Below are 13085 nucleotides of genomic sequence, written 5' to 3' on the forward strand. Positions count from 1 at the left end.
AGGAGGGTGAAAGAGTAACTTTGAGTGGTCTTCTACTTGGGTTTCTGGGGACTAAGCATCACCTTCCGAGCCTGCGGAATTCATACAGTAAATCATTTAATTATCCCCAATAGTGTTTACTAGAACATATTAAATATTATTTTTATTATAAGAACTCATCATTACAGTTTTGTGTTAAAAAATATCACAATCCTTTCTGGAATAATTCTCTCTCTCTCTCTCTCTCTCTCTCTCTCTCTCTCTCTCGGAACTCTTTCTCGTTCCACCATTCTCGACCTACCTTATGTACGTGCTCTCTTATCTCTTCCTTTTTCCTTTAAAAACTTGTATGTCTCGGTTCTTACTTACCATTGAGGCTAAGGGGAGCTTTTCCTTCCTGCTTTCTAAATCCTTCTTGAGGCCTTTGTAGCAAAACATATTAACAAAGGGATCAAGTCGATTTAAGTATTACATGGCAGAGAGAAAATGGTGACTGATGAAGATATTAACAAATGTGGTTGGTTTTATATAAGGTTTGATGAAAATTAAAAAATTGTTGGAAAATGATAAAGGACAAAGGAGTCTGAACAAAAATATTAAATAAAAAATTAACAAGGCTTCTTTGTTCGCCTCAGTGTTCCTCATCTTCATGGGTGAGTGTCACTTGAGGGAGTGAGAAAAATGTCCTTTCTGCAATTGTTTCTCACATTTCATCTTAAAATCCTCACAGTACAAGTGCTGCGTCGTGGATTGCCTTGTCATGACTCAGGTGGCGTGTGTGTGTCTCAGCTCTCCTGGGCGTTGCTGGTCCTCCATGTGTGACACCAACCCTTGTTTGTATGCACACTTCATGTGATAAGCAGTATGGCACTTTTGTTTGTAATTTCTGTATATTCTTGAACTAAAAACCTTTCTGAAAAGATAACCCCATCTTTCCTGTTTGTTCACTTATAATTTGTTGAATGTTACCTGCACAGAAAATAGCAGGTAATCATTTTGATTTGGAATTGCAAACTACAGGTCTTTCCGTTGAACCAAGAAAGTGTGATGAACAGGAAAATAATTAACTGAAGCTAATTTATGATAACAATGAATCTGCTGTGGCGTTACCCAATATCACCATCTAGTATAGAACTTGGAAAAAGTTTGCTATGCCAGGCGTGGTGGCGCACGCCTTTAATCCCATCACTCGGGAGGCAGAGGCAGGCAGATCGCTGTGAGTTCGAGGCCAGCCTGGTCTACAAAGTGAGTCCAGGATGGCCAAGGCTACACAGAGAAACCCTGTCTCGAAAAACAAAAACAAAAACAAACAATAAACAAAGAACAAAAAAAAAAAAAAGAAAAGAAAATGGAGTATAAGGCTAGGAGTACAGCTCAGTACTGCATGCACTAGAGTTGTGCACACTGTGTAATCCCAGGACGTGGGAGGTGAAGACAGGAGATTCTTCCTGGCCAAAGCCATCCTTGGTTGCATAGGGAGCTCCAGGCCAGCCTGGGATACCAGAGATACAAGAATGTGGGAGGAGAGGGAAATGGTTAATGAGCAAGAGAGGGAGAGAACGTATAGAAGAGAAGCAGAGTGAGTTCTGAACTGCAAGGTAGGAGGAACAGGGCAGGCAGCAGAATGACGTGCTGCTCAACAGATGGCTCTGTCCCGAAGCTGCTTGTGTTAAAGGCCTGCTCTGTTGAGGAGAGGACGTTTTAGGAAGGTCCCTCGGCGTGTAGTAGATTGAGGGGAAACAAAGCTAAAGGCAGGGGAATAACTGAAAATGGCCGCAGTTCCTCTAGAGGGTGAGGGTGGAGAGACTGTTAATGAGTACAGATTTGTTTTTGAGACATCGAAAATGTCCTGTAGTTAGATGGTTGAGACAGTTACACAACCTTTTAATACATGGGGTGAAAGTTAAGGTATGTGTGAATATGTTAAAATTCTAGCAGGGCGTGGTGGCACACGCCTTTAGTCCCAGCACTCAGGAAGCAGAGGCAGGTGAATCTCTGTGAGTTTCAGGCCAGCCTGCTCTACAAAGTGAGTCCAGGACTGCGAAGGCTACACAGAAAAATCCTGTCTTGAAAAAAAAAAGAAAGAAAGAAAGAAAGAAAGAAAGAAAATCTAAATGAAAGAAGCTTTTGCAGTGCTCTGTTGAGAGCCTCTACCTGCTGAGCCTTCTCCCCCACCTTGCTCTCATTTTTAGTTGCTGTTCGTCATTTGATGGACACTTACTGTTATAGCCCAATTTTGACGTTCCATTTTTTTTTCTTTTCAGCTGTGCTTTTTGGTTTTCCTGAAGTGCCTGTTTTCTCTGACATAAAATTTCCTGTGTCAGGCTTATCTTTCAACCATTTTAGTGTCTAGGCATCATTTTTCATTGTTTAATTATGAATTAAATTAAAGCATACGCCTTATCTCAAAAGTGACTGGCTCTCAGGCATCATTGGCAGTGATACTGCCCTAAATATTGCAGCTGGGTGAATAGAGAATTCATCTGAGAGGTGAAGTTAATATTAATAGAAATCTTTGAAAATGTTGCTAAAGACACTTAATGTGATGCTTGATATGTCATTTATTCAGCACCCGTTTAGGCTCGGTTATAAATGTACTCTGTCTGGTTCCTTGCGTTAATAAGGCATGGGTTTTTATAGTCGCGCTCATTTGCTGAGAAACCTCCATGTGGTTCATTATACCTGCCGAACGGTGCTCACACTTCGTATAGCACCATCTAATTATCTTGCCTAGGCCTAGATTTCCCACTAGATTTTCCCTTTCTGTATAGTTGCTCCATCATTACACTTCTAATATTCCTTTAGTTATCCTTCTTATTCAGTGTTGTGTCCGTGAGCTCCTGTTTCCCCCGCCTGTGCCCCTGTAGACCCCCTATGATCGGGCTGCAAACCCACACAGACTTCCCTGGATGTTTTGTGAGACTGACCTGTGGCCTCCTGAACTAACAAGGCCCCTTCCACTGCATGGTTTAGGCTTTCAAGGGCAGCACAGCGACATCTGTCAGACATCAAGAACCACTCCTCCAGATCTTTCCCTTTTGCTGTTATACTGCTACTGTCCTTTCAATGACTCCCTTGGTACTTTGCAAAAAACAAATTTATTTGGAATTTCTATTATTAAAAGGCAGTACTTAAAAATCAGGGTGAAATGATGGATGAGTGTGCTGATGACAATCAGCCTGCTCGGAGGCTGTGGGAGTTTGCACTGCCCACAAGATAGTTAGAAAAAAATATTATTTCAGGTAGAATTAGGGGCACCATAATACTGTTCATAAAACACAATGTGTGTTATGCTATACGCCTTTTTTAAAAAAATTCATTGTTGGGAGGCAGAGGCAGACGGATCGATGTGAGTTCAAGGCCAGCCTGGTCTACAAAGTGAATCCAGGACAGCCAACGCTACACAGAGAAACCCTGTTTCAGGAGGGGGAAAAAAATCATTGTCCGTTCCAAAGACTCAAACATATCTTTTAAAGACAATTGATGATATCATATATCTTTGGAACCTCTTGTTATCCCTTCACGGCAGTTAATGTATCTCTTGTGTGTTTTCTAGTAATACTATACTGCTTCTATTCCTATTTAAGTGGAATTAAACAAACTCAGGTATATATTCCAATAATGGTTAGATTTCCTGTTGCAGTTAGGCATTTCTGATTCTTACACTATCCACATGACCAGACATTTATAACTGAAGAACTTAGGCTTTAGCAGCATTGATATCTTTCAGAGTAATATGCTTCATCTAGCTCCTCTTTCATATTTCATTACGGAATGACCTTTTTAGTTCCCTTGGATGTCTTGTTGAGGCATCGGTTAGGATTGTCATTATTGTGCTATCTTCCTTGGCAGACATAGACAAACGTCTGTTCTCCTTATTTCGGACACCAATGACAGAGCAAAGTAATGATTCCATCAGAGGACAGCTCAGCAAACCGAAGAGTTTATTGGGCTTCCAGGAGCATGGGTGAGGGTTACTTCCACAAATCACTGAAAAGTCCTGTTCCAGCCGGGTGTGGTGGCCCGCACCTTTAATCCCAGCAGAGGCAGGTGGATCTCTGAGTTCAAAGCCAACATGGTTTACAAAGTGTGTCCAGGACATCCAGGGCTATACAGAGAAACCCTGTCTGGAAAAAAAAGAAAGAAAGAAAGAAAAGTTTCATACAGTATAAATGGCAGCCTCCCGAAAGCTCCATAGTTGGAGAAATATTCTCTATTCCTCTTCAACAGTGGCTCTCCACCTTCCTAATGCTGTGACCTTTTTAATAGTTTTTTATTCAGAACATTTATGTAGATTCCCTATTTTTTTCTCATATTGCTGAAACATGCACAGATTACATGTAGCCAAAATTTTAACAGTCACTGTAAAGTTTAGCTTGCTGTTCTTTGAAATAATTTTCACAATTTGTCCTGCATTCCTTTCTCTTTTTTTATTTAAATGATTTATTTATTCAGATTACATCTCAGTTGTTATTCCCTCCCTTGTATCTTCCCATTTCCCCCTCCCTCCCTCTTTCACTCTATTCCCCTCCCCTAAGTCTATGACAGAATGGGACCTCCTCCCCTACCATATGGTCACAGCCTATCAGGTCTCATCCAGACAGCCTGCCTAGCCTTCCTCTGAGTGCCACCTGGCCTCCCCACCAAGGGGAAGTGGTCAAATAGGGGGAACCAGAGTTCATGTCAGAGTCAGTCCCCACTCTATACACAACTGGAGAATGTGCTGTCCATTGGGTAGATCTGAATAGGGGTTCTAGGTTTACTGCATGCATTGTCCTTGGTCTGCATTCCTTTCAGAGTGTATTGGTATGAACTAATTTCAGTGAGAGTGCCAGGCTACTGTCAGAAACTTGTCTCATGGTAATGCGTATGATGTCAGGGTCCCTTCCGTCAGAGGCACTGCTTATTATCCGGCATCTGAGACTCCTGCGCTTGCACCTTTATGATTTATTTTCTAGTTGTGCACAGCACAAGGGTAATTTCTCCACATCCTCACCAACGCTTCTTATTTTCTACTCTTTTTATGGTGTCACTCATGATCAGCATTAAACAACATCTAATTATGCTTTTGATTTTTTATTTTCCAGATGGTTAGTGCTATCGCACACGTTCATGTGCTTAGTGGCTGTTTGGATAATTAGAAACACACCTGTTCAACACCTCTGGCCACATTTCACTCAGGTTTCCCTGTGGTGCTAAATTTCTTTAGTTATTCAGGCTAGTAGCCTCTCATCAGATACATGATTGCTCTTGTATATTGATCCTTCCTTTTGCTGTTCACTAGGTCTTGTTCCTTGCAGTCATAGTTACTTATTTACTTTTGCTTTATTTGACTTTCAGTGTCTGGAAGCTTTGTCGTGGTATTTTTGTGTCTGAGCTTTCTCTTTAGAACTCTTCTAGCTTCCCAAGGTGTCGTAGAGAGTAGTCAGTGCACGTGGATCCTTTCGCTTGTTTTGTTGTTGCTGCTGTGCTGGAGTTTGAAACCTTTGAATATATACGTGCCAGGCAAGCTGTCCCACTAAGCTGCATCCCTTAGCTCCAGAGACTGGGTTTCCCTGTGGAATTCAGCCTGGCCTTGAACTGTATCCTAAGACAGCCTCCATTTCCCCAACCTCTTCCCTCTGCCTCCCAGGCACTAGAATCGCTTACTTAGACTGTTCTCTAAGCCTTTCCTTTGCTTTGTTTGTATCAAACAGCTCGTCCAGTTTATTCAACATGTCTTCCATGAATAGACTTTATTGTTTGTACATTATGTAAGGACAACATAAATAAATATTTACACCTGTAGCATTGTATTTACATTTTAAGGATAAATATCTAGAAGTAGGTCTCCTTCTTATCAAGCAGTTAGTGTGTGTAACTTCTGCAGGTTTCTGTTGCTATTTTGTTTGTCTCCTCATTTATTTATTTATTTATTTATTTTTGGTTTTTCAAGACAGGGTTTCTCTGTGTAGCCTTGGCTGTCCTAAACTCACTTTGTAGACCAGGCTGGCCTCAAACTCATAGCGATCCATCTGCCTCTGCCTCCCGAGTGCTGGGATTAAAGGCATGCGCACCATGCCCGGCCGTCTCATTTCTTTATCTCTCAAATACACACACACACACATAAACACACACACACACACACACACACACACACACACACACACACATATATTTTTGTATATGTTTAAATATACACATATGTTTAGTATTTGTATACTTACACACATTTGTGTATATAACAAATATACTCAGTATTTGAAAATATATTTATTAAAATATGTTTGTGTTCTATTTGTTATTGTTATTTATTTGTATTTTATGTGTATGAGTGTTTTTCCTTTGTGTGTGTCTGTGCACCATAAGCGTGTAGTGCCCATGGATGTCAGAAGAAGGCATTGGATACACTGGGATTAAATTATAGACAATTGTGAGCTATAGTGTGTTTATCGGAAATTGAACCTGGGTCCTAAGCAAGCACTCAACCCCTAAGCCATCTCTCCAGCCCCCTATGTTGATGCTTTTTTAAAAAAAAATATTTAATATACAGAGAATTTTAGCAACTGTATTTGAAACAAAAAGAGATGGTCTCTTTAGAATCGCTAATAAAGTATGAGAAGCCTCAGGGACTTGAGCTAATTTAAAGAGTTCAAATCAATGAAAACCATGCATATTAAAAGAAGTCCATTATGAATCATTTACAGCCAAAATTCTAAAGTTTATTCTAAGAATCACTTTAATGACATGGTGAGATAATTTAAGTTAGGATTTTAACACTTCTATCTTTATGAAACTTTAATATTCATACATACATGTAATGTTTTTGCACCAAATCCATCCCCCAATTTCTTCCCTCCCCACCTCCCACTCTTTGCTGTTTCTTCATGTATTTTCCCTCTCTTTTGACTGTGCATACGTAGATGTAGGACCATCTGTCTACTAGAATGTGGGTAGCCTCTCAGAGCTCTTCCCAAACAAAGCTGACTTTCCTACCCCCCAGCAGCAATCAATTGCCAATGGCTCTTCAAATCGAGGTGGGGCTTATAAAGCCCCTTCCTTCTCAGTACTGTGATTTCGGTAATGTTGGCCTCTTGCACGTCTTACTCAGTAGTAGCTGCCGTGAGTGAGTGTGTGCAGCAGCCCTGTCACAGGTAAATACTGTTCCGCTGCAGTCTTGTCTTCCTTCCTCTTCCTCTGCAGCCCCTGAGCTGTGGGGTGAGGGATATGACCTCTCACTGGGCACGCCTTCCACAGTATCTTATTCTTTGCGCCTTGATTTTATTAATTGCCTTCTGCTTCCTGTGATGAGGGCTCAGAACCTCACCCTCCCTCCAGTACTAAACACTTTTCTTCCCTTTTTGGAGCAGGGAGGGGATGGCTGTTTTTATTTTTATTTATTTACTTATTTATTTACTTACTTACTTACTTGCTTGCTTACTTATTTTTAAGACAGTCTCTTAGAGCCTAAGCAGTTTGCAAGACTGATCATCTAACTCCTGATTTTCCTGCCTCCATCTTTGAAGTGCTGGGACTTCACGCATGCACCACCATGCTCAGCCATCATTTTTAATAGTGTTAAGCATGAGCATGCTCTAGCATAATTTATGTATAAATTATTTCAAGAAGTATAAAAGTATTAATTACTATAGCTTATAAGTGTTGCTCATTGTATCTTGGGTACTATGCTCAGCTTTGCATATACATCAACTTATATTATTTCAGCTAATCTTCAGCTACCTTATGAAGCATGTTTTTATCATTTCCCTATATTACAGATGAGAAAAGTAAACTGTAGAAAGGTTAAGTGATGCCAAGGTGGCAGCTCATATCTGTTATCCCATATCTATTAGAGACGGCTGGGACAGGAGCACAGCTATTTGTTCTTGTTTAGCCTGTGTTCTTTGTTTGTTTGTTTGTTTGTTTTGTTTTTTTGTTTTGCTTTGTTTTCTGTTTTTCGAGACAGGGTTTCTCTGTGTAGCCTTGGCTGTCCTGGACTCACTTTGCAGACCAGGCTGGCCTCGAACTCACAGCGAGTCGCCTGCCTCTGCCTCCTAAGTGCTGGGATTAAAGGTGTGCGCCACCACCACCTGGCTAGCCTGTGTTCTAAAGTGTCTTCTAGAACAGCAAAGGTTCCAAATTCAAGGGACATGTTATTAATATAGTTATGGTGCCACAACCAGTCAGGGGCAAACGTGATGTCAGAACGCAGTCTTCAAAGTGGATTCTTTGCCATGAAAATTCTATGCTTGTTCATTTTATTGACACTTAACTTTGATATTCCTATAAATAGCCAGCATTTGATTTAAAAGTCTGTATAACTTTACCTTCTGAGTTCTGAAGAAGTATCCTCTGGCTACCTTCCAAAGTGGTCCAGCCTGTGTCTGTTCCTCATGTAGTTGGCTGTTTTGCGATGTGTATGGCTGTTTCTGTCAAGGTTGCTATCGTAAGCAGGAGTGCAATGTTGAAGTTGCATTCATTGTCATCACAAAGCATGCCTTTCATGCCAGCGTCTGTGGCTGAGTCCTGAATTCCCTGTTCTGTTTCTGACCCATTCGGTCATTTATGTTCTGACTTTTCAGTGGATGATTCAGGAGCCACACAAAGCAGCAACATTCTTTGGATGCATTGGGACAGATAAATTTGGGGAGATCCTGAAGAATAAAGCTGCTGAAGCACACGTGGATGCTCATTACTACGAACAGAGCGAGCAGCCGACAGGAACGTGTGCTGCATGCATCACTGGCGGCAACAGGTAAGTCCTCCTCCACCTGGGTCACCCTCCCCTCATAGCGGTGTAAACACTAATGAGCCCTGAGTCACAGAGTCTGAGATCAACTTCACATTGGTAACCGTTTTTAATGTTAAATAAACCCTTCTTCCTTATGTCCTTTTTTACCTTAACATGTTTAGTTGATTTTTTTTATCATTTAATAATTTCATGCATTTATATAATTTTTATAAAATCCATTCTTCTGTTCCTTTCCGTCTCGTCCACACACACACCCACACACAATTTCTGCCTCTAAATTTCATGTGCTCTGTTTTGTTATTGGTTATTTTTATAGATACAGGTGAAACCGTACATGCAGTTTCTTAAATTTAGACTTTTAAAAAATTTCATGTATGTGAGTGTTTTGCCTGTGTGCAATATGTGTGTATCATATATGTGCTTGGTACCCATATTTGTCGAAGAGGGTGTCAGATTCCCTGGAACTGGAATTACAGTTGGTGTGAACTACTGTGTGTGTGCTAGGAACCTATTGCTAGGTCCTTTATAAGAGCAGCAAGTGCTCTTAGCTGCTGAGGCTTCTCTCCAGCCCATGTGTTCCGTGATTAAGGCCATTAAAACCACTTAGCACTGCCTGTATGTGCATAGAGAGGACTGGGTACTGCAACGTGGCTATCAGGGGCCACATCATGGAAGAAAAATGACTTTTCCTCCCCCAGCAGCCGTCAGTTGCCGAAAGCTTCTCAGCCAAGGCTGGAACTTTATGGGCCCCTCTCCAACTCATCCTTGAGTCGTGGCTGGTTTGATCTTGTGCAGGTCATATGCGTACAATTGTAACCAGTGTGAGTTCATACGTGTCACAACTCTGTCGCATCCAGCACAACACTGGTTTTCCATAGACATCTGTAACGTCTGGCTCTTAAAATCTTTCTACCCCCTTTTCCTTGGTGATTCCTAAGCCTTTGGAGATGTGAGACAGCCCTATTTAAACTCCTTTTATATGTATACATATTCTAGGACCTTCTACAGTAGTAGGTTTCCATATGGCTTCTTCCAAGGTCTGTAATATTAGTTATCTCCTCTACTAAGCTCTCCCATCACCCATCCTATTTAACCCCTTCTGTTCCATTAATCTCACTCAGAATTATTGTTTCCAACATCATCCTTCTATCTATGAATTTCATAATTTTTATTTTTCTTTACAGCTGGAAAACAGCACATTTCCATTATCCACTTACCAGTTGAGAGACACCAAGCTGTTTGCACTCACTGGCTATTGTGACTAGATCAGTAGTGACCACGGATGAGCACGTATCTCTGTAGCAGGATATGGAGTCCTTTAGGAATACGTCTCTGAGTGGTATGGGTGGATCATGCGGTGGATCCACTTCCAGCTCTGTGAAGGACCTCCATCCTGATTTCCATAGTAGCTGTACCATTTTGTTCTTCCCAACAGTGAATAAGTATTCCCCTGTCCCCACAGCCATACCTGCATTTGTTGTCTTGTTTTGTCTTTTATCTTAACCATTGTCCCTGGGGTAAGATCTGGTTTTTATTTATTTATTTATTTATTTATTTATTTATTTATTTATTTATTTTAGTTTCAGTTTACCTGAGTCGGCATCTTACACTTGTAGGCCAGGCTATCTTCAAACTCTTAACTGTTTTTCCGCTGTCACCTTCCAAGTATTGGGGTTACAGGAGTGAGCCTTCAGGTCAGCTTCCTTTTTTTGTTGTTAGTGTTTTTAGTAGGACTTTATTTACTTACGTATTTATGATGATGATATGTTTGTATGACGTGTGTGCAAACCGTAGCACACGTGTGGAGGCCAGTGGGCAGCTCTGAAGCTCTCTCCTGCTGCCTTTACATGGCTTCCCAGGATTGAAGTCAGGTCATCAGATTTACATCATCAGGCGAGCTCCTTAAACTGTCCAGTCATCTCACAGGCCTGCCTTTTGCATCTTTATGTTTGTTTTAGTTAGACCTGCTGTTGAATTCATAGGCCTGATGCAGTGCAAGCTTGAGATTTATCTAGTCTCCATCTTGCATAATTAGGCTTAGAAAAAGAAAATGATTTTGGTTTTTGGTTCTGGGGTTTGTTTGTTTTGTGTTTTTGTTTTTGTTTTGTTTTGTTTTTTGCTTTGTGTGTCATGTAATTTGCTGAACTCACAAGAATGATCTTGTCACCATAACCTGATAACAGAATATCAAAGCCTGCGTTTAGAAGCATGTGTGCCACAAAGCTTCCACTGGCGTTAAAGAACACCAATCCTTCTGTTACAACACTCAGTCAGCAAGTGTCATGGCTTCTGCCTGTAGAGTTGCAACATTTAAGAGGCCGAGACAGGAGAATTACAAATTCGCTATTTAGGATGAGCTACGTAATCAAACCCTGCCTGTGGAGATGAGAATAGTGGAGCGGGGGTTGAGGGGGAGCACAGACACATATTAAAATTACATTTCAGAAGTCCCTTTATTGTTCAGATAGTAAAGTGGCATTGCACTACAGTAATATGAGCCCATAGCGTTACTCTACAACAGAGGCTCAGTGGTGCTACGATTCTTGAAAACGAGAAATCAAAAGACATTCAGGAAAAGAGATAGAGATCAAACAATTAGGGCAGGTCATGAGGCTGACAAGTGACTAAATATGACATTCCCGCAGTAAAAAATTTGCTATATTAAAGCAAATCAGAGAGGCCCAGATGGTACTGCCACAGGTTGAAGGCTACCTGCTGTCACTTTCCTAGGCAGACATGGAAAGGCCTCGAATGTCTGGCTCTTCATTTTACGTTGCTGTGCATGTCTTTTAAACCCTCTTCATTGCCTAAATCTTGGGCACGGAGCACAAAAAATCCAAATGTGCGCCCATTCATTTGAGCCTGGTCCCCAATGGGAACGTTCCCCAGCCTGGGCCACAGAGCAGAAAGATATATAGAGATGGCTGCTGGTTGTGAGTCCCAGCCCTCCTGTCTGTAACCTTTACTTCATAGAAAGTTCTCCATGTGGTCCTCCAGTGTATCGTTCATGGCCTTCCGTGCACTGGTTTTTCTTATTGTTCTGTAGCTGTGCAGGTATTTCTGCAGTGTATGCATACAGTGCTAATAATTAACCTTCCTTCTCCTCTGCACAGGAAAAACAAAATCACTATCTTTGTTACTGTTTTCTTAGAATCCTTAGAATTTACCTACTTTAAATTTTGATCCACTATAAAATTTGTTTGTTTGTTTTGTTTTTTGTTTGTTTGTTTTCCGTGCTTTGTTTGGTTTGGTTGATTTTTTTTTTTCTTTTTTTTTTTTTTTAAAGACAGAGGTTGCAGGTACAGCCCTGGCTGTCCTGGAATCTGCCACATAGACCAAACCAAATTCACATTTTTGTCCATCCTTATATTTCTGCCTCCCGCACTGTCAAGATTATGGGTGTGCCATGCCTGGCTGGGCCCTCTATCCTTATAAGTATGTCATTTGCCCTCCATTCTCCATGCTGTTTTTCTATCCTGATCCATCCCTCTGCTGGTAAGAATTTTTTTCAGTTTAACATAAGATGGAGTCATTTGGCAAGATTGGGACCTCGACTGAGAAAATACCTCTGTCAGATTAATCTCTAAGCATAGTGCATTTTCTTGACTAATGATTGATGTGGGAGGACTGAGCCCACTGTGAGCAGCAGCACTCTGGGCAGTGGTCCTGGGCTGACTGAGAGCTAGCCTTGAGAAGCAATCTAGTCAGCAGTGTCTCTGCTTCAGTTCCTGCGCTGGCTTCCCTTGGATGGGGGCCATGGAAGTGTAAGCCACACAAACCCTTTTTCCCCCAAGTTTTTCTTGGTTATGGTGTTTGTCACACCAATAGAAAGAAAGTTGGGGCGATTTCCTTCCTCACTTTCTTTGTTTTGGCTCTTGGCTTGCCTCCAGCAGGATCGTGTTAGGACCTGATACAGTTCTGGGTGCTGAGGTCCAGTGCGGACAGCAGTCATAAAGTATCCAGAACTTTCCAAAATAATTAGGGGGCCAAAGTAATTTTCAGACCTTTTAAAATGTGGTTTCGTTTGTTTAGAGAGAGAGAGAGAGAGAGAGAGAGAGAGAGACTGTCTGTCTGTCTCAGGGGGAGGGAAGGAGAGAGATTAGAGGAACTTGATAGTTTTCAGGTCTCAATTAATTAACATTTTCATTACTCAAATCAAGGTCTATAAATATTCAGCAATCTACTATTCAAATGTACTTGACTCCTCATGCAGCTTTCCTAAAAGAAATTTCATTCTTCAAGTGTAGTTTTTCCATTACTAATAATGAGTCAAGTTTTGCTTCTGACATCACAAAAGCTAGAATAAAATAGCTAATTGTCTTTATATACTAAATTTCTATTTTAAAGAACAATTATTAGGTCCTTTGGATGACAA

The 13085-nt window shown here is 41.1% G+C and overlaps 1 protein-coding gene across 3 annotated transcripts in view; it reads left to right on the forward strand.

Annotated features, from left to right (window-relative positions):
* The window catches only part of Adk (adenosine kinase), a 397266-nt gene that overhangs the window by 177718 nt on the left and 206463 nt on the right, over positions 1-13085 (forward strand). For all 3 annotated transcript variants that reach the window (XM_051142845.1, XM_051142848.1, XM_051142847.1), the window contains exon 5: positions 8541-8713. In XM_051142845.1, the coding sequence (XP_050998802.1) occupies positions 8541-8713 (173 nt within the window). The remainder of the gene's footprint in view (positions 1-8540; positions 8714-13085) is intronic.

Source organism: Acomys russatus, chromosome 3 (genome assembly GCF_903995435.1).
Source record: "Acomys russatus chromosome 3, mAcoRus1.1, whole genome shotgun sequence".
NCBI lineage: Eukaryota > Metazoa > Chordata > Mammalia > Rodentia > Muridae > Acomys > Acomys russatus.